The 24919-nt window shown below is 46.5% G+C and overlaps 1 protein-coding gene across 2 annotated transcripts in view; it reads left to right on the top strand.

The window, feature by feature from the left end:
- CENPE (centromere protein E) overlaps window positions 1–24919 on the top strand; it is a 123898-nt gene that overhangs the window by 86922 nt on the left and 12057 nt on the right. For both annotated transcript variants that reach the window (XM_088453245.1, XM_088453244.1), the window contains exons 34-47: window positions 1985–2089; window positions 2188–2460; window positions 4145–4249; window positions 4345–4617; window positions 11847–12131; window positions 12219–12491; window positions 19918–20232; window positions 20628–20792; window positions 21004–21168; window positions 21256–21471; window positions 21655–21870; window positions 21963–22172; window positions 22658–22858; window positions 23328–23531. In XM_088453245.1, the coding sequence (XP_088309371.1) occupies window positions 1985–2089; window positions 2188–2460; window positions 4145–4249; window positions 4345–4617; window positions 11847–12131; window positions 12219–12491; window positions 19918–20232; window positions 20628–20792; window positions 21004–21168; window positions 21256–21471; window positions 21655–21870; window positions 21963–22172; window positions 22658–22858; window positions 23328–23531 (3006 nt within the window). The remainder of the gene's footprint in view (window positions 1–1984; window positions 2090–2187; window positions 2461–4144; window positions 4250–4344; window positions 4618–11846; window positions 12132–12218; window positions 12492–19917; window positions 20233–20627; window positions 20793–21003; window positions 21169–21255; window positions 21472–21654; window positions 21871–21962; window positions 22173–22657; window positions 22859–23327; window positions 23532–24919) is intronic.

Raw genomic sequence — 24919 nt, 5'->3', positions numbered from 1 at the left:
CGGGTCAAGGATAAGAGACGCAGGCGCAAGTCTGGTGGACGCGCTGTCGGTGAAATGGACGTTTCACCTGGCGTATCTGTTTTCTCCGATATCCCTGCTTCCTCGGGTCCTGCGGAAATTCAAGCAGGACGGCGGCACACTCGTGCTGGTGGCTCCGAGGTGGCCCAGACGTCCTTGGTACTCCGATCTGAGGAGCCTCTCCATCGACGCTCCGTACATTCTTCCTCAGTGTCAGGACCTATTGTCTCAAGGACCCTGCCTTTACCCGGATCTGGGTTGGCTGTCTTTGAAGGCGTGGCTCTTGAGACAGCTGTCTTAAGGTCTCGGGACTTCTCTGGTTCGGTTATTAGTACCATGCTCAGGGCGCGCAAGCCTGCTTCCGCACGGATTTACCACAGGGTGTGGCGCACTTACTTTTCAGTGGTGTGAGTCCAGAAGTTATGATCCTCAGGTGTTCCGAGTTTCTAGAATCTTGGAATTTCTTCAATCAGGTTTGGACCTCTGCTTACGCCTTGCCTCTCTGAAGGTTCATGTGTCCGCTTTGTCCGTGTGGTTTCAACGACTTTGCTACACTGCCAGATGTTCACACCTTTTTCGAAGGTGTTCTCCGAATCCAGCCTCCCTTCGTGCCTCCTGTGGCTCCTTGGGACTTGGCGGTGGTGCTACTGGTCCTGCAGGGTCCGCCTCTTGAGTCGATGGAACTCAAGTGGTTGACGTTTAAGACCGTTTTCTCCTGGCAATTGCTTCTGCCAGGAGGGTGTCAGAATTGGGGGCGCTTTCCTGTCTCCCTCCTTTTCTGATTTTTCACCAGGACAGAGCGGTACTCCGCACTCGTCCTGAGTTTTTACCTAAAGTGGTTTCGAAGTTCCACATCAATCAGGAACTTGTTGTGCCAGCTTTTCAGTCACCTGATCTCTCCGCTGGTGAGGCTTCCTTAGATGTAGTCCGGGCGCTTAGAATCTATGTGGACCGGACTGCTTCCGTTAGGAAGTCTGATTCATTGTTTGTCCTCTTGGTTTTCACAGGAGGGGTTGGCCTGCCAACAAACAAACGTTAGCCCGTTGGCTTTGTTCCGTTATTTGTGAGGCTTATGCACAGGAGGGTTTACCTGTGCCAACCTCGGTTAAGGCTCATTCCACTCGTTCTGTGGGTCCCTCTTGGGCTGCTAGACGTGGCGCCTCTGCTGTTCAGCTGTGTAAGGCGGCCATTTGGTCTTCCATTCAGACGTTTTTGAGGTTCTATGCGTTTGACACCTTCGCCTCTCAGGATGCATCCTTTGGGCGCCGGGTTCTCTTTTCAGCACAGGAGCATCCCCGCCCTTAGTTGTACTGCTTTGGGACATCCCCACGGTCAACCCTATGGACCCTGAAGTAGAAAACATATGAGAGATATGGTGAGATATGGTAAGAACTTACCTTTGTTATCTGTTTCTACGAAGTCCATAGGGTCCACAGGGCACCCGCCCTGACTCACCTGGCTTCATATGGGCTGTGTGGCTGCTCACCGGTTTTCCGTCTCCTATTTCTGTGAGTATGGTTTCTTTCTCTTCCTTCTCTCTGTTTAGTCTCCTCCGGCCTTGGCTGCCGCTCTGAAGATAGTAAAAAATAAACAATCTTCTTTAAAAAGAATAAAAAATAAAGCTTAGGGGCTGCTTATGCAGCCCCACTGCCCAGGGTGACCCGACTCCGGCCGGGCACCAACTAAAACTGGCTCGGGGGCGGGGTATAGAGGAGGACGGACCCAAGTGCATCCTGGGAGCAGCAAAACTTTTAACTGCATGGTGCCCTTGGATCCAGATCCAACTATACCCCCAAGGTCAACCCTGTGGACCCTATGGACTTCGTAGAAACAAAGATAACAAAGGTAAGTTCTTACCATATCTCTTGTTTTTTTGTTTTATTCTGTTTCTGACCTTGTACAGATTGCACATCTCCTTTCTATGCAATAATCTAGAAAGTTTCAGCTTTTGTATATGACTTTGCAGTCTATTGAAACACAAGATGACCTTAGAAGTACCCAAGATGAACTTCAGCAGCAGAGACAGAAGGTAGAACAGTTAGCAGATGTGATTTCTTCCTTGGACAAAAAGGTATGGGATTTGCCCACTTATTATGTAATCGTGTAACACTTTTTGATTTTAACAGAGCTTTTTTTCCTACTTCATGCCTTTTTTTTTTCCTGTATAAGTCTTCTACACTAGAAAAAGAATTGCACAATACCACTACCCTGTTGAAAGAAGCTACTAGTGAACAAGATATTCTTAACCAGTCAAAGCAGAAGGTGGCATCAGAGATGGACCAACTTTTAAATGATGTAAAATGCAAAGAATATGCTTTAGGAGAAGCAGTAAGTGAGAAATTGGAAGCCTCCAAGAAAATACTTAAATTGACTGAAGAACTGAAAATAATGGCTGATGAGAGGGACCAAATGCAATCTTCAAAGGAGAACTTGCAAAAAGAGGTAACTTGGTGATCACAGAAATTGAACAAACAAAAGATGTATGATGTTTGCTCATCGTCTCATTACTAGACATCTGTCTACTTGAGCTTTGCATTCTGACTGAAAATCTTGGCTTGAGGTATTAAAAACACAGTATCGCAGTGGCAATAAAATAACAGTTGCTGAGGGGGAAAGGGATCAGGGTCACTATTTTCCCTGACTTAAATGCATGAAAATAACGTAATTAAGCAATGTTAAAGACCAGTCTGATGCTAACTTTTATCGGAAGGAGGATTTTTTTTTTTTTTTTGCCCCTAATAGGTCATTGATATGCAGCCAGATCAACAGTGGCCATGTCAACATTCATAATATCGACACATGAATGTAGATCTAATCCACTAAACACAAATTATATACTGTGCACAAAAGTAATCTCCAAAGTCTACACGACAAAACCTACTGGGAAAGACTAATTGACCTCCATATATAGCTTAAATCAGATGAGGGATATGGTAGACGTTTGCTACATCAAGGGATTTTAGAAGGTAGAACAATGAAAACTTTGTAAACGAAAGACCAGTTTGAGCGAGTGGACGTGTTCCAAAACTGCAGTAGGTTTATGGGAAAAGTCAGGTTATTGAGCATATGATGAGGTCCATCTGGTATTAATTTGTCAGATTCCATTTGTGTTAGATGAAATCATACTTCTAAGATGAAAATCTGTTTAGTAAAGAGTGTAATAGCCATACTGTTAGTTAGCTTGAGCAATGTTGGTGAAACTCTGATATTTTGGGCGGAATTCAATTCTTTCCAGCCCCTATCTCGCCCGACGGAGCTATTCAATTCTTGCTCCTGTCGGGCACGATGAGCTGCCAGCGCTACATTTCAGCTCGCAGCCCCTGGGGGATGAGAGCTGAAATGTGCGGAAAGTGACATGTTTGGGTGCCCAAACATCACTTTTCGCGATAGCGCCCAGCACTTTGGTCGGGTTTAGCTGCTTTATGCGGCTAAACCTGACCCCTATGGGCGTGATCAGCGCGAAAATCTTGGACAATTGTATAGTGGTCCGCGATCTCCTGTCACTTTAGACGGGAGATGCGGGCCGCGAAAACAATTTAATTCCGCCCATTTTAAGTTTTATATTACTATGGCCATCAGCCATAGCATTAAAACCACTGACAGGCAAAGTTATTATCTCACTACAAATACTAGTAGATTGCAAGTGAACACTCATTTCTTGAAGTTGATGTGTTGGAAGCAGGAAAAACGGGTAAATATAAGGATCTGGGAGACTTTGACAAAGAATTGTGATGGCTAGACGACTAGGTCATAGCATCTCCAAAATGGCAGGTCTTATGGGGGTTTTCCCGGTATGTAGTGGTTAGTACTTACCAAAAGTGGACTGGTGATGGGTCATGGGCACCCAAGGCTCATTGATGCGCATGGGATGCGAAAGCTAGCCAGTCTTGTCTTATCCCACAAAAAAGCTACTGTAGCAAAAATTACTGTAAAAGTTATTGGTGCCTGTCATAGAAAAGTGTCATGACACACTGTGCATCTCTGCAGGCAGGTCTTGTGGGGAATTAGTACCTACCAAAAATAGTCCAAGAAAGAGCATCGGAAGAAACGACAGTCATGGACGTCTATCACCTGTAGATAATTGATATGCTGTTAAATGTTATTGAGCATATTGTTTCACTTGTAGTATATTGAAACTCATGAAGAGCTTAGAAGGAATCAAGAAGAACTTCAGGAACGGAATCAGAGGATAGAGAAGCTGACAACGGAGTTTTCCATACTAGAAGAAAAGGTATGGAAGGGGGACAGCATTATCCTTTTTAATTAACAACCTTGAATCTTTCATGTTGCACACATTTACCAGGGCTACTATTTCTTTTCTACAAGTCCTCGTCATTCGAAAGAGAACTGCAGGAAAAGACTTCCCTTCTGACAGAGGCTGTTGGTGAGCGAGAGGTTCTTGTTCAGTCTAAGCAGAAGTTGTCTGCAGATATAGAACGGCTTATGGAGGCAGTAAAGAGCAAGGACTCAGAGCTGGGACAAGTAGCAGTGGAAAAAGAGGAAGCGTCTCAGAAAATACTTGAACTTACCAAAGAACTGAGAAGCGTTTCACAGGAAAAGGATGAGCTACAACTTTCCACTGAAAACCTACAGAAAGAGGTACTTTTAGATGCTATTCCTGAAGTGCGTGTGTATATGAAAAAAAAAATACACACATATCTATCTCCACTGCGGCTTCGTTCCCCCTGCTTCCATGCTTTTCCCAGCAGAGGGTCCTCCTCTCTGAAGTCTGTTCCGTCTCCATAAAGTAGTAGCTGTTGGGATGCACGCGCAGGCTTCCACTAGGTGTGGATTGAGGAGATGGGACAGCCCTTCTACAATTATTATATAGATTTGTATCTTATTACTGAGCTTTAACATTCACTGTTGTGCTCACTTACATTTTTAGTGTTTTTAAAGATCCCCCAATAACTTATTGGAGCATTATATCTGTACTTTTTTATATAATTGGTTTTGATTGAATGATAGCACAAAATTTGTCGTAAAAATATACTAAGTGCAGGGTGCTGACACACAACAAAATTGTTGTCCTAATTCATCCATTGCCAATTTAATTTTGTGATCAAATCCCTGCTGCACTTGCCAATAAACCAATACTCCCTAGTGGGATTGTGATCTGCATTCAGAATGGTTCTGTAGTGATGAATGGTGCATTAGTGATCTAGTAACTGAACATCATGGAAACATAGTGGAGAACTGGGGAAATAAATAAAGCAAATGCTGTAGCCAAGCAACAATTTGCTCTTCATGAGGCTTGTTTAAAGGCCGAACTGGTAGGTCCTTTGGGCGGCAACACTGTTGCACCACAGTGTTCAATCTCAGAGTTGAGTCTCCAGCTAATGGATGGGTGTACCCAGAGATGCAACAGAAAACCCCCCGCCGACATGTTGGGTGGACGGTACACATTAGACGATCTGTTGCCCGATATCCCGCTGCATGGGGTCGTCAGCAGCATCGTCGGGTTGAGCTGCATGTAGGGCCGACTGACTATACGGCTGACGACCCCAAGGGAGTGTGCACCGTCCGACATAATTGCTGCACACTTAGCGATATTTTGAACTATTTGCCAGATTGCAACAGCTCAGAATGGCAAATCGTCAAAATCGTTAAATGTGTAGGACAAGCCATATAGCGCTTCAGTGTTGTAAATGCATAATTCTTTCTCCTTCATCCACTAGGGGACACTGGAGCTTCATGACAGTGGGGTATAGACGGTGGGTTGAGTTGAGCCTGGCACTTTAAAAATCTACATGTGTGACTGGCTCCTCCCCCTCTATGCCCCATCAACCCCAGTTTTTAGAATGTGCCCGAGTAGAGCCGGTGCACAGGGGCTGTCTCCAGCCCTTATATTAATTTTATATAGAAAAGAGAATCAAAGTCACAAGAGGACAGGCAGACTGTTAGCTGTGACAGTCTGCCTGCATTGTGGGAGCCGCCAGAGAGGGGACCACACGGCTACTGCAGCCTGTGCCCGGTCACCCTATGGAGGGGAGGCTGCTTTAGGCAGTTAAAAGTCATCAGACTCAGCGGGGCCCGCCACAGCTACCACTGGCTTGTGTCCGGGTCCCCGCTCTCCCCTCACTGCCCAGCGCTCTGGCCGCAGCAGCCCGGTGAGTAGCACACCTCTCCTGACTAGCAGGAGAGGTGAAAATAACTGCTGGGTCTGAAAACCGCGCGCGGCTGTCAGCCCCCGCTGTCAGTTGCCACGCTGGTGTTGTGATAGAACACCGGCGCTGGCTGTTAGGTAGGCGCGCTCACAGCGGTCCTGCCTCTGCGTGCCGGTGCTTGTGTAAAAGGCACCGGCACGGTTATCACTGGCGGCGGTCGTGCCGCTGTCAGTGCGGGGACAGAGAGTGAGAACGTCCCACTGTATAAGTGTATGCCGCGTGCATACAAAGCAGCGGCCATTAGGAGGAGGAGCTTATGGGTCCCTCCTCCTCTTCCTCCTTCACTGCCTGGGCTAGTTTGGCGCGCTCTGAACGGGAGTGGCGCCTCAGACTGCAGGCACTGAGCGGAGGGGGAGAGGAGCAGAAAAAACTGCATCAAAGACTGAGAGCATCTACAGGGGGTCTGTAAATACAGAGGGTGGTTTTAACTACTTTCTGGTCCTATTGATTGCTCCTCCCTTATATGCCTGTCTGCCCCTGTTACTGAGTTGCATTATTCTTGAAATTCTGCTCCTCCTATACTGCTCTGCCTGCAATTTGAGTAGCATTATTATTGTAATTCTGCTTCTCCCTATACTTCTTCTGCATTACTGAATTGTATGTGGTGCTTGTCTGTGAGTACATGATGACATCCAGGACAGAAAAAACTGCATCACAAAAGCTGTTTGCCTGCACTAAGTGCAGGAAGAAGTTTACCCATGCTCGCTCCGAAGGGTCTTCCCTGTGCGAGACATGTGAAGCAGACAGTGCTAACACGCAGTCTGTCACTCCCTCCTTCATAAATAGTTTGGCCGGGGTCATGGCGGACCTTTCTTCTGAATTAGCCGCTTCCCGTAGGGAACGGGAGTCTGCCAGAGATCTACCTGGCACATCTCACCCTTCTTTTCTAGCAGAACCAGCGTGGGCTCAGAATTTAGTCCGCTCGGTGAATAGCCTTGCTCAAGCGATGGGTTCTGCGTCTAAAGCTCCTGAAGCTACGGTAAGTCGCTCATCTAAAAAGAGGGCTCTTCCGGCGGTTCTCCAGTCGGATGAGGATTCGGCAGCGGATCACTCGTCTCAGGAGGAAGGGGAGATGCTGGACGAATCAGACGTAGAGACTTACTCACAAGAACCTGAGGCATTGCAAGGTATTGACGCACTCATTCTAGCGGTAAGGGAAGTTCTTAAGATTTCTGGCCAGGAAGCTCCAGAATCGTTAGAAGACTCCTTATTTGCCAGGTCACAGAAGATGGCCGTCGCATTCCCTGTTTCTCTCCAGTTGGATGAACAGATGACGGCAGCCTGGCAGAATCCGGACCGTAAATTCCAGATTCCTAAGCGTTTCTTCTCTCTTTACCCATTTCCTGCGGAAAATAGGAAGAGGTGGGAGACCCCGCCACCTGTGGATTCTTCGGTTTCTCGGTTGTCAAAGAAGACCACGTTACCTGTTCCAGGAGCTACTACATTGAAGGAAACCTCAGAGGGGAGATTAGAAACCACTTTGAAATCCATTTATACGGCCACAGGTGCACTTCTCCGGCCGGCCTTGGTAGGATCTTGGGTCAACAAGGCTGTGGAAAAGTGGGCGGAACAATTGACTGAGGGTCTTAGATCCAGCACTCCGCGGGCAGATCTGATTACCTTGGCAGAACATATTCAGGAGTCTGCTGTATACTTGGGAGACGCCTCCAGAGATATCGGCCAGGTAGGCGCTAGGATTTCTGCTTCGGCGGTCTCTGCTCGCCGGGCACTTTGGCTTCGTGCCTGGCAAGCGGATGCGGAGTCAAAAAGAGCAGTGGAAGCTCTTCCTTTCACAGGCGATATTTTATTTGGTCCAGAGCTGGACAAATGGATCTCGCTGGCCACTGGAGGTAAGAGTACTTTTCTACCTTCATCAGCACCTCCTCCGCGTCGCTCGTTTAGGGGACCTTCCTTTCGTTCCTTTTGAGCATCGGCAAGATTTCAGGGACGATCGCGAGGTTCGTCTTCAGCGGGGCGAGGAGGCCGTACTAGAGGACGTCAAGCAAATATTGGCCGCCGTCCAGATCCCAAGCCAGCAGACAAGCCTGTGGCATGACGGGCTCCCATCCCATCTCGGAAATCCGAAGGTGGGGGCTCGCCTCCAGCGTTTCTCGGAGGTTTGGAGACTGACTTCTCCAGACACTTGGGTTCGAAATCTGGTATCTCAAGGGTACAAGATCGAGTTCGCTTTCACTCCTCCTCGGCGTTATTTTACAACAGGTTTGCCCGTCGATCCCTCGAAGCAACTAATTTTGCGTCTAGCGATCGAGAAACTTTTGCTGGCCGAGGTCCTTGTGGCGGTTCCCACTGCACAAAGGCAACAAGGGTTTTACTCAAACCTTTTTGTGGTTCCGAAACCAGATGGGTCAGTCAGACCCATTCTGAATCTGAAATCATTGAACCAGTATCTTTCATTTCACAGGTTCAAGATGGAATCTCTCCATTCTGTCATTGCAGGACTAGAGGCAGAAGAGTTTCTGGTGTCGATAGATATCAAGGACTCCTATCTGCATGTCCCAATTTGGGTTCCTCACCAGGCTTTCCTCAGATTTGCCATCAGGGAAGCTCATTTCCAGTTTCAGGCCCTGCCATTCGGTCTCTCGTCAGCTCCCTGGGTATTCACCAAAGTGATGGCCGTCATGGTGTCTCACTTGCGCTCTCGGGGGGTGACGATAGTTCCGTACCTAGACGATTTACTCATCAAGGCTCCGACAGCAGAAGGGACAAGGCCATAGCCATACAGGAGCTGGTTCGTCTAGTGCTCAGACCCAGGAAAGTATCTGTGCATCTTTGCATCCGTCTCCTGGGGAAAATGGTGGCTTCCTTCGAGGCCATCCAATTCGGCAGATTTCACTCCAGAATATTTCAACTGGATCTTCTGTCTCCGTGGTCCGGGTCCCACCTACAGATGCATCGGCTGGTGCGTCTGTCTCCCCGGACCCGCATATCCTTGCTCTGGTGGCTTCGGACGGAGCATCTGTTAGCGGGTCGCCGCTTCGGAATTTGGAATTGGACCTTGGTCACCACGGACGCCAGCCTCCGCGGATGGGGAGCGGTGGTTCTGGACAATCACTTCCAGGGGCTTTGGTCGCAGCAGGAGTCCCTCTTACCAATCAATGTTCTCGAACTGCGGGCAGTCTACAGAGCTTTGATACAGGCTGCTCCTCTGTTACGAGGACTTCCGGTTCGGATACAATCCGACAACGCCACGGCAGTGGCATACATAAATCGCCAAGGGGGAACCCGCAGTCGGATGGCAATGAGAGAAGCCAGTCGCATCCTTCTGTGGGCAGAAAGACACGTAGAGGTCATTTCCGCAGTGTTTATTCCGGGGGTCGACAACTGGGAAGCGGACTACCTCAGTCGTCAGGATCTTCATCCCGGGGAGTGGTCCCTTCATCCCGAGGTCTTTCATCAACTGGTTTGCAGATGGGGGAAGCCACAGATAGACCTGATGGCATCTCGGATAAATCATCAACTACCCCTTTACTGCTCCAGGACCATGGATCCGGCAGCGGTGGGAGCGGATGCTTTACTGATCCCTTGGCCGTACAGCCTTGTGTACCTGTTCCCACCGTTTCCGCTCCTCCCTCGGATTCTCAAGCGGATCAAACGAGAGTCGTCCACCGTCATCCTAGTGGCTCCGGATTGGCCTCGTCGGGTTTGGTACTCCGATCTTTTATTCCTTCTGGCAGACGAACCTTGGCCTCTTCCGCTACGATTGGACCTTCTACAACAGGGTCCATGTGTGTACCCGGATTTACGGCGGCTTCGTTTAACGGCGTGGCTATTGAGACCGCCATCCTAAGAAGCCATGGAGTTCCTAGGTCGGTCATTCCTACCATGCTTAGGGCTAGAAAACCGGTAACATCAGCGCATTATCATCGCATTTGGAGGGCTTATATCTCCTGGTGTGAAGGTCGTGGATCCTCCACTTCCTCTTTTCATTTACCACGTCTTCTTCTTTTTCTTCAAAAAGGCCTCGATGCGGGGTTACGCTTGGGATCGCTTAAAGTGCAGATTTCTGCTCTTTCTATTTTTTTCCAGCGTCGCCTAGCTCTGATTCCGGAGGTTCAGACCTTTTTTCAAGGGGTTCTTAGAATTCAGCCCCCCTTTGTGCCACCCACGGCTCCTTGGGACCTGAATCTTGTTTTATTTTTTCTTCAGTCATCCACCTTTTGAGCCTTTGCAGGAGGTGGAATTGAAGTATTTGACTTGGAAGATGATCCTTTTATTGGCCCTGGCTTCGGCCAGACGTGTGTCTGAACTTGGAGCCTTGTCCTGCCGTTCCCCTTACTTGATTTTTCACGAAGATCGGGCGGAACTTCGTACCCGGCCTTCCTTTTTGCCCAAGGTGGTCTCGGGTTTTCATCTGAATCAGCCGATTGTAGTGCCAGCGTTGTCGGACTCTTCTGGGGATTCTCACTCCTTGGATGTGGTTCGGGCACTTCGCATTTATGTGTCCCGTACTGAGGGGCTACGTAAATCAGAGGCTCTATTCGTCCTTTATGATGCTAATCGGCGTGGCTGGCCTGCGTCTAAACAAACTTTGGCCAGGTGGATTCGTCTGACTATTCGTCAGGCATATGTTGCTTCTGCTCGACCACCGCCGGTATCCATTTCTGCGCATTCTACGCGCTCTGTGGGTACTTCTTGGGCGGCACGTAGAGGTGTCTCGGCTTCACAGCTTTGTAGGGCAGCGACGTGGTCTTCGGTTCATACTTTTGTACGTTTCTACAGATTTGACACTTTTGCAGCTTCTGCTTCAAATTTTGGTCGTAGTGTCTTGCAGGGCGTTCAGCACTCTCCCCCCCAGGAGGGTAGCTTTGAGACGTCCCCACTGTCATGAAGCTCCAGTGTCCCCTAGTGGATGAAGGAGAAAACAGGATTTTGGTACTTACCGTTAAATCCATTTCTCCGATTCCACAGGGGACACTGGACGCCCACCCAGTGCTTCTTGCCTGTTCTCAGTTGCTTGTTCTGCTTCAGTTCTGTTGCAGTTTTGTCTGTTTTTATTGTGTGACTGTTTATCACTGCAGCCTGCTGTGTTCTTGCAGTGTGTCAGTATGTTGGATGTTTCTTTTCCTGTTCTCCTTCTCTGTTCTTCAGTCTGTTCTCGTCTCCTCTCGGGCTCAGTTCTTTAAAACTGGGGTTGATGGGGCATAGAGGGGGAGGAGCCAGTCACACTTGTAGATTTTTAAAGTGCCAGGCTCAACTCAACCCACCGTCTATACCCCACTGTCATGAAGCTCCAGTGTCCCCTGTGGAATCGGAGAAATGGATTTAACGGTAAGTACCAAAATCCTGTTTTTTTTCTGGATGCACAGAAATAATCTAAGCTATAACAACATATAGTTAAATACTGGGTTGTTACATCCTATTCTAAATCTGTATCAACATTATCATTATTTATCCCTGGCAGCACAACATGGAATAACTTGAGTTTATACTGTATTATGTGTAAATCTGCACCTTGGCAATCCAAGTTCTAAATTGGACCGGAGTCTCCTTCATTAGTTTTAATTGTAATAGTCGTTGAAATTTTCAAAATCTAAACTGGGAAGAAAATCTGCTTTCTTATACTTCCACAACAGCTGGTCAATCTAATCTACCGATGCTACAGAGTGATATTTGTGTGTTCTGTTTCCCATGATAAACCAGGCTGAGAATCTGAGAGGGGAAATACAGCGGCTACAACACACTCATGATCTGTTTGTTGAGCACCAAAACCAGAGTACTGGTCAGTTAGATGACCTGGTCACTGAGATCAAACAGTTGCAACAGAAAATTAACCTTGGTGATGCTACAACTCAACAACTACAGAATGAGAAAGCTTCCTTGCAAAAGCAGGTGCAGCAGTATGAGATGGAAATGGGATCTCTTCTTCAGGAACAGGAGCAGAGGATAGAGAAACTGACAAATGAGTTTTCGCTGCTAGAAGAAAAGGTATGGAAGAGGATGGAATTATCCTTTTAGTTAGCATCTTTCAATATTTGATATATATTAATTTCTGTTGTCTTTATTTTACACAAGTCATCTTCATTAGAAAGAGAGCTCCAAGAAAAGATTACCCTTCTGACAGAGGCTGTTGGTGAGCGAGAGGTTCTTGTTCAGTCTAAGCAGAAGTTGTCTGCAGATCTAGAACAGCTTATGGAGGAAGTAAAGAGCAAGGTCTCAGAGCTGGGACAAGTAGCAGTGGAAAAAGAGGAAGCTTCTCAGAAAATACTTGAACTCACTAAAGAACTGAGAAGCGTTTCACAGGATAAGGATGAGCTGCAACTTTCCAAGGAGATCCTACAGAAAGAGGTACATTTTAGATGGTTTTCCTTAAAAACACTTCATTGTTTTTTCTTACTATTTAATATTTTGTTCCATTAACAATTCCAAAAATGTTCCCAAAATATATTTTTATTTTTTAATAAATCAAATGATTTACATAGCTATTTAAAACTGATTTCAGTATATATTTTTTAACAAATATGCAGATTTGGTAATACAAATATACTGAACCAAGGATATATAGCTTTTTACACAATTTATTACATTTAAAATAAAAGCTCATTTTGGGGACCTATTTTGGAAAAAATATTTTACAATTAAAGAAAAATATAAAATATACTGCCTGGAGTATGGGAAGTGACTTTGGGGGAAGCTCAGCTGCAGTGAGCTTTAGACACTGGGCAATCCTATTAAAATCACAGTTTGACGAAGTAGTGTGGGTAGCCATGTCTGCGTTGAGCCCTGTTGAGTTTGGGCTGCAGGAAGATTGTCTTACTGCAGCCACCGCTGGTACAGTTAGGATTGCCCTTCATTTTGGCCGAGGAGGGGGAGAGTGTGGTTGGACTTGAGGGGCTAGCACACTGCCTCCTAAGTCCTGTAGCTGCCGGAACATTACCTTCTAGCCGCCCTCTATGGGCGTATTGGAGAATGCCGCTTACTATGTGACCACTCCACTCATGGGATTAAAAGAATCTTTAAAATTGACTATAGTCTACGCATCTGCGGGTGTGATATGTATTAAATCCTCCGCCGTCGTGTTCAAATCCCGACAGCGGATGAAATCCCGATCGTCCTAAAGGTAAGTATTTTCTAACCCTATTCTACACCCTAACCCTCCTTAAGGGTGCCTAACCCTAACCTCCCCCTGGGGGTGCCTAACACTAACCTCCCGAAGGGGTGCCTAGTCCTCCCTGGGAGCCCTAACCCTTCCCCCCGCGGCTGTCCGCTGCGGTGCCCGGCATCCGATCGATCGGGATGCTGGGTGCCAGTCTCCCGACATCGGTCAAATGACAGGCGTCTAGATTTAGACGCCTGTTATTTGTCCCTAGTCACGATTTCAGTGTCTGGAAGCCGGCGGTCAGCATTTAGACCGTCTGCTTCCGGACTACATCCCGCATCTGCACCACCCCTATTTATGTGTTTTGGTGCAGTCATTCGAAAGCACTTACACAAGCCCAATCTTTTGTGCAAAAAAGTAGTATGAGAACAGACGTATCTACGACTCTGCATAGTCTGTAATCCTGTTAACACACCCTTGCTAAACTTAGCCTGTGTGAGAACAGCATGTTACACCCCTTTAGCTGCTTGTAGGCAAGTTTTTTTTTTTTTTTAGTTGGTCTCAGCATTGCCCTTTGATCTGTATGCTCAGCTACAGAGCATGAGCCGTGCGAAAGCACAAGATTCATCTGCAAAAAATGTGTAACCGCTGTATATTTCCCTTCTCTATTGGTTTCAGGTTTGATAGATGTAGGGTGCTGACACTATAGCAGAATTGTCAGTCAATAAATGACTTTTGTATATTTAATCAAAATCAACTTCCTTCAACACTTCATGCCAATAAACTGCTTTTTCCTATAAGCATGTTTGTGGCCTGCATACACACTAGAATAATGAATGGTTCATTAGGGATCTAGTTGCTGAATAGAATGGCAACATAGTGGAGAACTGGATTACAAATAATGAAAATGCTGGAACCAAGTAACATTCTGCTTTTTAAAGGGCTGCTCTTTATATACACTCCACTGGTAGATCTTTTGGACACAGTAGTTGCTATTTCTCTTTCGTCTGGGCTGGGGGACACTGGATCATGGGTTGTAGGTGGGAAGGCGTGGATTTGGCACTAACACTCAAATCTAGAACTCCTCCCCTCTGCAACCCCTGATTTTAGTGTCAAGTTTAGTGCCTGTGGAGAGAGGCACGTTGTTTCAGGGCTGCTCTGCAGCCCTGGTTTTAGCTTAGGGATTTTTTTCCTTTATTTGCAATGTTATGTTTATTTTTTACTATAGGTACTGTGCGCTGCTGATAGCAGCACACAGCTGGAGTGTAAAACGGCGGTGAGAGCTGCATTTAAGGGGGGGATGGCGCTGAGCGCTTCCCCCATTCCACACGCTCTGGTCTCTGAAGAGACGGTCTGGGCCCGGGGATAGCGCGCTGCCGTTACCTGGTAGAGCCGCAGGCAGTCAGCGTGGTCCTGGATGGTGGGAGCCATCTTGCCGGGTTTCTTGGCGGCTCCTGTGGGGAGAGCGCCAACTACAGACCGACTGCAGGTGAGACCTACAGCAACACCACACTGGACATGCTGTTCTTGGAAGCTATGCAGTGTTGGGCCTGGTTAGTACTTGGATGGGAGACCACCTGGGAATACCAGGTGCTGTAGGTAAATGCGGGTCAGTCCAAGTGCTTTCCCCACTGAGGGGAGTAACACTTGAAGGAAGGAGCGGTGAGGCTCGCTTCAGTGTGACGGGGGGAGGAGCCATGGCTGCTGGTTCCCCCTGCTCTCCAGTGGCAAAATGCAGGCTCCCTGGAAGTCTGATCACAGCTTTTTAAAGGACACAATCCTGAACAGCATGGAGGGAGGACAGGGCAAGCTCCTTTTCCTCTGCAGCGTACAGCTAAGTAATTTTCAGTAGTACAGTAATCTGTTCTTGTGTCTGCTTGGAGTGTTTGCATATTCATTCATATTCATATTTTTTGTATTTTGTTTTCAAAAAGGAAAGAAAAAGCTTTCTAGGCTGACTGCTGAGGCAGGGCAGCGCAGGAAGGGGGGTGCTCTAATCATGGACAAAAAGTCCACAAAGGGCCAGAACCCCACTATGGCTATATTTTTTACATGTGCCCAGTGTCAGGCTAAATTGCCGTGTGGACAACTGGATGCAGGGGCTTTGTGTATGGACTGTCAGCTGAGGCCCACGTGTGCGCAGCCCGCTGGGGGAGCCACTTCGCTTACGGAGGAGCTGGCATGGGCTCAGGCTATGAGCCGTTCACTCTCTGATGTTGCTCCGCTGTAGAGAGGAATTAGCCCAAGCAGCGCCTTTTTTTCCCTCACCGCCTGCTGTTGCAGGGGGTGGTTACTAGGGTCCTGATCCTCCTTGGGTCCGTACCATGGAGCGCTCGGCGGTAGGGGTCGAGAAAGTATCTGCCTTTATGGAACGCTTCTTTGAGGAGTCTAACCTATGCATAAGCGTCGTCCTCCATCCAGTGTCTTGTTGGAGTCAGATCCCTAGGTGGAGGAAGAGAAGAAACTCTAAGAGGAGGTTCTGCCCGACGAGGAAGGTTCAGACTCTGCGTCAAGTCAGGGCGTAGAGGACCTTATTATGGCAGTACGACAGTCTTTGGACCGTCTGGACCTTGACGCCTCAGCTAGGGCGGATGGGCCGTTTAAGTGGAGGCGTAAGAGGGTCGTTCGTTTCCCAGTGTCTCAGGATCCTTCAGATCTGCTGGAGGAAGCCTGGAAGACCCCAGATAACAAGTATGCTACTCCTCGTAAGTTTGCAGACCTTTATCCCTTTCCATAGGAGCAGGTCGCTAAGTGGAAGCTGCCTCCAAGAGTGGATGCAGCTGTGGCTTGTTTAGCAAAGCACACGGCTCTGCTGGTCCAAGGGGCGGCCTCCTTTAAGGATCTGCTGGACAAAAAATTGGAGGGATGCCTTAGAAGTATTTTTATGGGTGCCGGAGTGGTTATTCGCCCATTATTGGAATCTGCATGGGTCTCTCGAGCCATGGAGAAGTGGGCTGACAAATTGGTGCCAGTGACTCATCCAGAGAGGACTTACTGGTACTGGCGGAACAGATACGTGCAGCTGCAGACTGTGTGTGAGGCCGCACAAGATGGAGCACAGATTTCTTCTAGAGTCTCAGCCACGGCAGTCGCGGCACGCAGAGCACTCTGGCTTCGTGCCTGGGAGGCGGAAGCCGAATCTAAACTCGTTTTAGAGTCTCTGCCTTTTTGTGGCGGCATCCTGTTCGACTGAGCTTGATACTATTCTATCCGAGGCAACAGGTGGAAAGAGCACTTTCCTGCCTGTGGTGCCCCCGGAAGCTAAAGGGCTCACGTTTCCGAGTCTTCCGTTCTTCCTTTCGAGGAGCGGGAACGATTAGAGGTCAGGGGGCCCGAGGATGCTCTTTTCCCAGTAGGGGTTCTGCCCCCCGGGGTAGATTCTCCGGCACATTCAGGCGCCTGGGTATCTGAGAAGCCGAGTACCTGACAGGATCTCAGCCCATCCGGTCTCAACGAAGGTAGGGGGCCTTCTCCTTCTTTTCCGAGATAGGTGGGTAGCTTCTGGAGTAGATACCTGGATAAGGTGCATTGTCTCCCGAGGCTATGTGATCGACCTCAGGGGGAAGCTGCCACAACGTTTCTTCACTCCAGCATTACCCAGGGAGCAGGAGAAGAGACTGGCCTTAAACCAGGCTATCAGTTCCCTCTGTTCAGAAGGGGTTATAGTTCCTGTTCCACATTCTCAACAGGAACAGGGGTTTTGCTCCAACTTGTTCCTAGTCCAGAAACCCAACGGCACTTATCGGCCGATTTTGAATCTATGAGCCTTGAATGCCAGCCTGTGGGTGGATCAGTTTCGTATGGAGTCGCTCCGATCAGAGATCCAGGGTATGTCGGCAAACTAGTTTCTGGCGTCTATCAACATCAGAGATGCAGATCTCCACATACTGATTTGGGCGGGGCATCAGTCTCTACTCAGGTTCGCGGTCGGAAGAGTCCATTACCAGTTCCAGGCTCTGCTGTTCGGTTTGGCTACAGCTCTACGGGTCTTCACAAAGATCATGGCAGCAATGACAACCTTACTGTATTCCGAGGGAATAACTGTGATGCCCTATTTGGACGATTTGCTAGTAAAGGCGGATTCCGCTGCCCAACTTCAGCTCCACCTGGATCACACGGTGCAGGTGTTACAGCATCATGGGTGGATATTGAATCTCGAGGAGTCACCTTAGGCCGTGCCAACGTCTGACGTTTTTGGGGGTGATCTTTGATACAGCACTGGAAAGGGGTTTCTTGCCCGGGCCCTTCAGGACTTAGTCAGGAAAGTGCTATCTGCCCCTTGGCCATCCGTTTGGCTGGACATGAGTAGGCGCGATAGTCTCTACCTTCGAGAGCATCCAGTACGGCCGCTTCAATTCACGGATTCTCCAGTGGGATATTCTCCGGAATTGGACGGGACGCTCAGACGACCTTCTCAGTTGCTGGTTCTGTCACACAGCACTCGTCAGTCACTTCGCTGGTGGCTGCTTACCGATCACCTCCAGGGTCGGTCCTTGGTGACTCCCAACTGGATTATTGTCACCACAGACTCAAGTCTCAGAGGTTGGGGAGCGGTGACGGAGAACCTGTCTCACCAGGTGACCTGGTCGTCATAAGAGATAGGTTTCCCAATAAATATGCTGGAGCTCTGGGCCATTTATCTGGCACTGTGCGGGGCTCAGGCCCTCCTGGCGGGCGACCAGTGAGGATCCAATCGGACAACGCCACGGCAGTGGCATATGTAAACCAACAGGGCGGAACCAAAAGCACACTTGCCATGGCAGAGGCAAGTCTCATTTCTCTCTTGGGCGGAGACGTTCCTCCCGGGAATTTCAGCAGTCTTCATACCAGGGGTGGAGAATTGGGAGGCAGACTACCTCAGCAGGACTATGTTCCTGCCAGGGGAATGGTCTCTCCACCTGGAGGTTTTCCAGCAGCTGGTCCAGAGATGGGTGCTGCCAGAGGTGGACCTGATGGAGTCTCACCACAATTGCAAGGTCCCTCGATTTTGTGCAGGGTCCAGGATGCCATGACAGTTCCCTGGAACTTCCATCTGGCCTACATTTTTCCTTCAATTCCCATGCTACCAAGAGTACTCTGTCAAGTCGGGGAGCAGTAGGTTTCAGTCATCCTAGTGGTTCCAAACTGGCCGCGCTGGTCGTGGTTCGCCACGGTTCTCAGGCTAGCCGCAGGGCCGGGTTGGAGTCTGCCTCTGCGTCCAGATCTTCTACTACAGGGGCCATTCTGTCAGGAAGGCCTACCTCAGTTGGCTTTAATGGCCTGGGTGTTGAGACTGGGCTCTTGAGGGCCAGGGCTTTTTTCCCTTCAGTCAGTCATGCTTCGAGCGCGGAAGCAGGTTTCCACGCAGAACTACCACAGCGTTTGGAAAACCTATATTGTGTGGTGTGAGCAGCGGGGAGTACATACTGCCCAGTTCACCTGCCAAGGTTTTTAGCATTTCTGCAGGGCGGTCTGGAGGCCGGCTTACGACTTCAATTTTTGGAATCCGTGGACCATCGGTTTGTAATGTGGTTTTTCTTATGGCCATTGCCTCGGCGGGTCTCTGAGTTGGGGGCCTTGTCCTGCAAATCACCTTTTCTTGTTTTCCATGATGATAGGGCTGTGCTCAGGACGGTTCCTTCTTTTCAACCGAAAGTGGTTTCAGGTTTCCACTTAAACCGGGAGATTTGTTTTTCCTGTTTTCTCATTTTCAGAGTCCTCAGGACGATCTATAACTGTTGGATGTTGTCTGGGCCCTACGCATTTATTTAGACAGAACTTCGATCTTACTGACTCTCTCTTGGTTTTCTACGACTCTCACAAACTGGGCTGGCCAGCCACAAAGCAGACCATTACAAAATGGCTCTGCTCAATGATTTCAAGGACTTACTCAGAGGCAGGGTGCCCGGCACCAGCTGGGGTGTTGGCTCATTCCACTAGGGCCGTAGCAGCCTCCCGGGTGGCGCATCACAGGGCCTCGGGTGAACAGGTTTGTAGCGCAGCTACCTGGTCCTCTGTCCACACGTTTGTGCGGTTCTACAGGTTTCATGTTTTTGCCTCCGGGGACGCCCGTTTTTGGCGTACAGTTCTCCGACCGGGCAATCTGAGCGTTCCTCCCATGGGGGCTGCTTTTGGACATCCCATGGTCCAGTGTCCCCCAGCCCAGACGAAAGAGAAAATTGGATTTTTGGTTACTTAACGTTGAATCCTTTTCTCTGAGTCAGAATGGTGGACACTGCATTCCCTCCCTCACGCCAAGCGGTATTGAGTTATGATTTTGGGTCTTATTGACCGTCCATTTCATTTTTATTTTTCAGAGTGACAGTGTCACTGAGTATTACTTCTCCTTACCCGGCACTTTTGAAGTTGTACTGAAGTCAGGGGTTGCATCTTTCTGAGCACTTCGTTTTTTTTGTTTGTTTATTTTGCTCCTTCCCCTGGCAGTATAACATTGTTTTGCCAAGGTGCAGAATTGCACCTACTATAACTGGATTTGCTCTAAAGACTAGATTAGTTTTCCAAGTCCCCCAAAGTCTACATGATAACTTCTTGTGTAATTGGCCTTGACATTTTGGAAAGCTAAACTGGGAAGGAAATCTTTGTTACCGCAGGAGAGACAGATTGCCCTATTCTGGTCTAATCTACCTATATTATGCTACAGAGATTTGTTTTTTTGTCTTCCCCACAATAAACCAGGCTGACCAGCTCAGAGAGGAAATACAGCAGCTACAACATCAACATGATCTCTATGCCCAGCACCAAAATCAGAAGTCTAACGAATTGGATGACCTAGTAGCTGAGATCAAACAACTGCAAGAGAAAATTAACTTCAATGATACTTCCACTCGACAACTGGAGACTGACAAGGCTTCATTACAAAAACAAGTGCACCAGTGTGAGCTGGACACTGCGTCTCTTCGTCAGGAACAGGAGCAGTTCCAGCAATTGCTGCAGAGAGCACGGAACGAAAAGGAAAATATTTATGCAAATCTGCAAGATCAGGAGAAAGATGTAAGTGTATATAAATAAAGCTTCTTGATAGGGGGGGAGAATGTCCAATCGAACCGTAAAGAAAAACTAAGCAAATTAAGTTAAAAACAAGTAAATTGTGTAGACAGATATGTGGTGTGTACGAAGGGAACCAATATTTATGAAAATGCAGTCTCCATTTATTAGGAACCAGTGACATGGCAACTGAAATATGATTAATATTAGGCGTTCATTCCAAATTGTTTAGGCCAGAGGTTTCCAAACCCGGCTCTTACAGTCCAGGTTTTAAGGAAATCCATGCTCTTAGGAGTCCTTAAATTGATATTTTATCATTTAATGTAGAGCTATGAAAACAAGATGATGTACTCCAGATTTCCTAAACAAAAAAAAAATCCATGATCTAATGTTCCCACTAGACTGCTCAGTTACGGGATGCATTGAACACTACTCAGACTCAACTTCAAGCGATAGCGAAAGAGCGAGATGAGAGCAATGAGCGTCTGCTTGAGAAAGTCGGTGAAATAAATGAACTGTTACAGCAGATCTCTTCTGTGCAGCAAGAGCTGCAGGAACTACACCAGGTAGGTCTACTACTTATCCTAGCACTTTAGTGGCATTTGAAATGTAATCTATACTTTGTACAAGCCATATAGCATAATCTCACAAATGTCTAAATGTTTGTTTTAACTGGTAATGGAGCAGTCAGGCTCCAGGTTCAGACTTCTGCTACTAGGTCCTATTAGAATTGTTGTATTCATAGGTCTGCTGAATTAATAAATGTATTTATTTTAGGAAATGAAGGATGAAAAGAGAAAAAATAGGGATCTATGTGAGAAGGTTGAGCTCATGGAGAAAGAAATTACAGCTCTGCCTTCAATACAGAATGAGCCCGTGGAGGAAGAAGATGAACTTGCAGAACGCACAGAAATTTTTAAAAACAAAAATCAAGAATTTACGGTACTGCTGATAATACATTGCTGGCAGTTGCATTGTTTTTACTGTTGTGTGCAATATGGTAATGTTCAAATTTTACTCTTTTAACAGAGTCTTATGGTGAAGATATCCAATGTTTGTTCCAATCATCAGAGTTTTCTAAAGAACATCTCAAGTGAGCTACAAAGTGAAATAGAAGCCCAAAAACAGTCAATGAGTGCAATAAAGGAATCCCTCTCATCGCCCTTCTCCAGGGAGTTTGGAAATCTGCTGACCGAAAACGTCAAACTAAATGCCCATCTGCAAGCTCTGCTCACTAAGTTTAAGGTATAGCTCTATGCTATATGAATTATAATACAGATAGTAAACCTGTGGCACTTCTACTGTGGGAAAGCTAGAAGTCCTAAAAGGCTTTCTCTGACTAGTAGTTCCACAACAGCTTGAGCGTTTAAGCAAAGTGTCTTTTTTTTTTTTTTTTTTTTTTCTTATTGGTACGGTTTATTTTAATAGGTCCTATATAACAATACAGCAATCAAAGAGGAACATTACAGCATAATGAATGACTATGAACGTGACCTGTGTGCAGTGCAGAAGAGGAACGATGAACTTACAGCGAGTCTAGAACAGCATGGCATGAAACTGTCTGAGGCTGCGTCTGAGGACCTCAAATTCTGTGAACTTGAGTTCTTGACTCAGCTTCTTATGAAGAAAGTGGAAGTCCTAAAGGTATGTGATGTGGCTGACAAGTACTTACTACTTAGGAGCAAATGTTAAACTTCTCTGGATTATGGATTTGATGTCTTTATTTTGATATGCAGCGCGTCAAAGATGGCTTTTCTAAGGTGGAAGTCGCTGTAAATAGCATGGAAGATGACCTTAGAGAAGAGGCAAATTGCAAGCAGCAGTTCCTTTTGTGGCTAGAGGAATTAAGGGATGGGCAGAATGTTGCAAAGAAGCTAATTGAAGGGGTCCATCAAGAAAATAGTCGTGTTACTGGACTAGTCAAACGTCTAACAAAGCAACTGAAGGTAAATGGGTTGCTGTTTGTACTCTTATGGAGGGTCTGAGAAACAATGTAGATACATTTTATTTTTATTTTTTTTCTGTCTTAATGTAATTAAAATCACACCGTCTAATGTACAACCAAGTGTAAAATATAAATAAGGCTTTTGGAGAGTTGAAAGGTTTCATAACAAGGAACAAGGAGGATTGTTTTTAAATAGTTCATGATACTCTGAGGTGACTGCTATCCTTTTTATCTTTGTGTAAGGAGCACTATCTTGTTTAGCCAAGTTTCAAGTTGCAACAAAGCAAGGAGTTTGTAGGGAATGATCCTTTAGGGCAGTGGTTCTCAAACTCTGTCCTCAAAACCCCACACAGTTAATTTTTTCCAGATCACCTTGCAGTTGCACAGGTGTACTCATTACTCACTGACACACTTTAAAAGATCCACAGGTGGTTATAATTATTGCACTTGTGATTCTGTTCACAGAGCTTTATTTTATTTTAACAGACTGTTAATCAAAATAGACTGAAGCAAGACACCACAGCTTATTTAAATAGACTTGAAACGGATTTGCAAGAGAAAAAAGAGGAAAACAAGGCGCTTCTGCAAAGAATTCAAAACGTTGTTCCATCTGGCGATTCCTCGATCTTACAAGAAGAAAATGCACGATTACATGATAATCTGAAAACTGTCGAAGTGCATCTAAAGGTATTTTGCATACATTTTATGTTAGAGGTTTATTGGGCACATATATTAGATTTCTCCCTTGTAAACGTTTATCAGGAAGTGTTGCGTTTTAGAAGGCAGGTGATGAAGCATTTTTGAAGTATCTTACATGTTCCATGTGAGACTAATGTGCATTTTGGATGAGCACTTTCCTTTAGTATAGTATGCCCTATGTGATTTTTTGGTAGTATCCTTTATGGTCATGTAATGTTAGTGCTTAGAGCAGTCCAAATGTTCCTAATTATTCTATTAAACTGCATCAGTCTGGGAGAGTATATTGATATTATGACTGCAAACACTATTGGCTGGCTATTCCCCCAAACATACTGTCCTAAGTAATTGCACAGTCTCTGTTAGGTTACCTGTTCTGTTCCAATGTGTAATGAATGCAGACTTTATCAGCTGCATAATTCTAGTTCTGCAATGAAATAACTTTATTTTTGTTGCCTAGAGATTGCAGTGTAGGATCAAAGATCTGGAAAATGAACTAAGCTCAGCCAAAGCTGATGCCAGACGAAAAGAGGAAAAATCATCACAATTGGAAGCAAAACTGAGGACAAGCACTGCAGAAGCTGAGATTTCTGAAATGCGTCTTATAATTACTGAGAGAGAAAAACATCTCCAGACAGCAGTAAAGGAAATACAGGTTCTCCAGGTAATTTTGCTTACTCCACAGTATTAATGTGCTTTGCTGACACTGAAGGGGAATCTGACCCTTCCTATGTTAAGGTGCCCACACACATAGCGACATTTTACATGATTTGGCCGATTTCGACGAATCGTGACGACGAATCGGGTAAAAAAAAGTACAAATCGTGCGTTTATACTCACGAGCACGATGCCGAAGCGCGTCCCCGCTCGTCGTACATCGCATCTTCTGATCTGCCGTGCTGTAGGGTAGATTAGCCAATCTGGGATACAATGCATTGGCTGCAAGATAGATCTTTAGTCAGATTGGACATTTTTAACTCCAAATCGTGATCACGACGGCAAGGGAGCTCCCGTGAAAGTTCATGAGGAAATTGGCCATAAAATCGTATCGTGAGGACATCGGTATGTGTGTGGGCACCTTTAGAGTAGCCCGAGCAGTAGTAGTCAGCAATATACATGGTTTCATTTTTTTTTACTCCCAGTTGTTGACTTCTTCCTTGTTCTGAGCTCCAAAGTCATTACTATTATTGCATAAATATTGTCCCTTTTATGCTTTATTTTTCGTGAGGGGAAAAAAAAAAAAACTCTTGGCATTCTGGTACAGGAAGTTCTGTTATCTAGTGGTGAATAAGCTCTGAATGTTCCCACATGGCAAAAGCCATTCTATTCTTGCATTTTATAACTCTTCCAAAAAGTCAGATCATGAGCCTCTCGGATGTGTCTGCATTAAAAGAAATGCAAATAACTTCACGGCTATGCTGACTAATCTTTATGGCTATGTTTTCTCCGTGCTGGATAATAGCCTAAATACAGTTGTTGTACAGGTTTCAAATACTTGTCATGTAAATATCCTTCGAATAGGGATGTGCTACCCAGAGTCGTAACTAGACTTTTTGGTGCCCTGTGCCAGAGAGCATTGGTGCCCCCTCCCCCTCCATTTTTTTAAATAGGGACATACGAGAGTGCACCTGAAAAAGGGCCATGGCCTCATGGGGAAGGGCCAGGGAAGAGCTAGGGGAGGTCAGGAGATGTTGGGGATAAAAGAGGAAGCCACAAGTGAGTGATAATAAACAGGAAAATTTAACAGCCCCCAACAGCGCCCCCTGCCCTACGGTGCCCTGTGCCATGTCACTGGTGCTACCACCAGACTTTGATACAGATTAAACCCAACAAGAAAAAGAGGAGACTATAAGGCAGTGCACTAGGACAATAATTGTTAAAATATATTTTATTGGTTTCCATTAAAAATGTGTAGTATCATCGAGACAGACTGTAAGCGAAATCTATGAAAATTCTTTTACAGAATGAGATACTATAGTGAAAAGAAAATTGAATTAAAAAGTCTACCATTTACAGGTAGTATATCCTAGTGATAAGATATTAAATCTATAA

This window comes from Taudactylus pleione, unplaced genomic scaffold, assembly GCF_031769625.1.
Source record: "Taudactylus pleione unplaced genomic scaffold, aTauple2 ptg000573l, whole genome shotgun sequence".
Classification (NCBI taxonomy): domain Eukaryota; kingdom Metazoa; phylum Chordata; class Amphibia; order Anura; family Myobatrachidae; genus Taudactylus; species Taudactylus pleione.
Note: the sequence above shows the minus strand (reverse complement) of the source record. Positions and strands in the feature narration are given on the sequence as shown.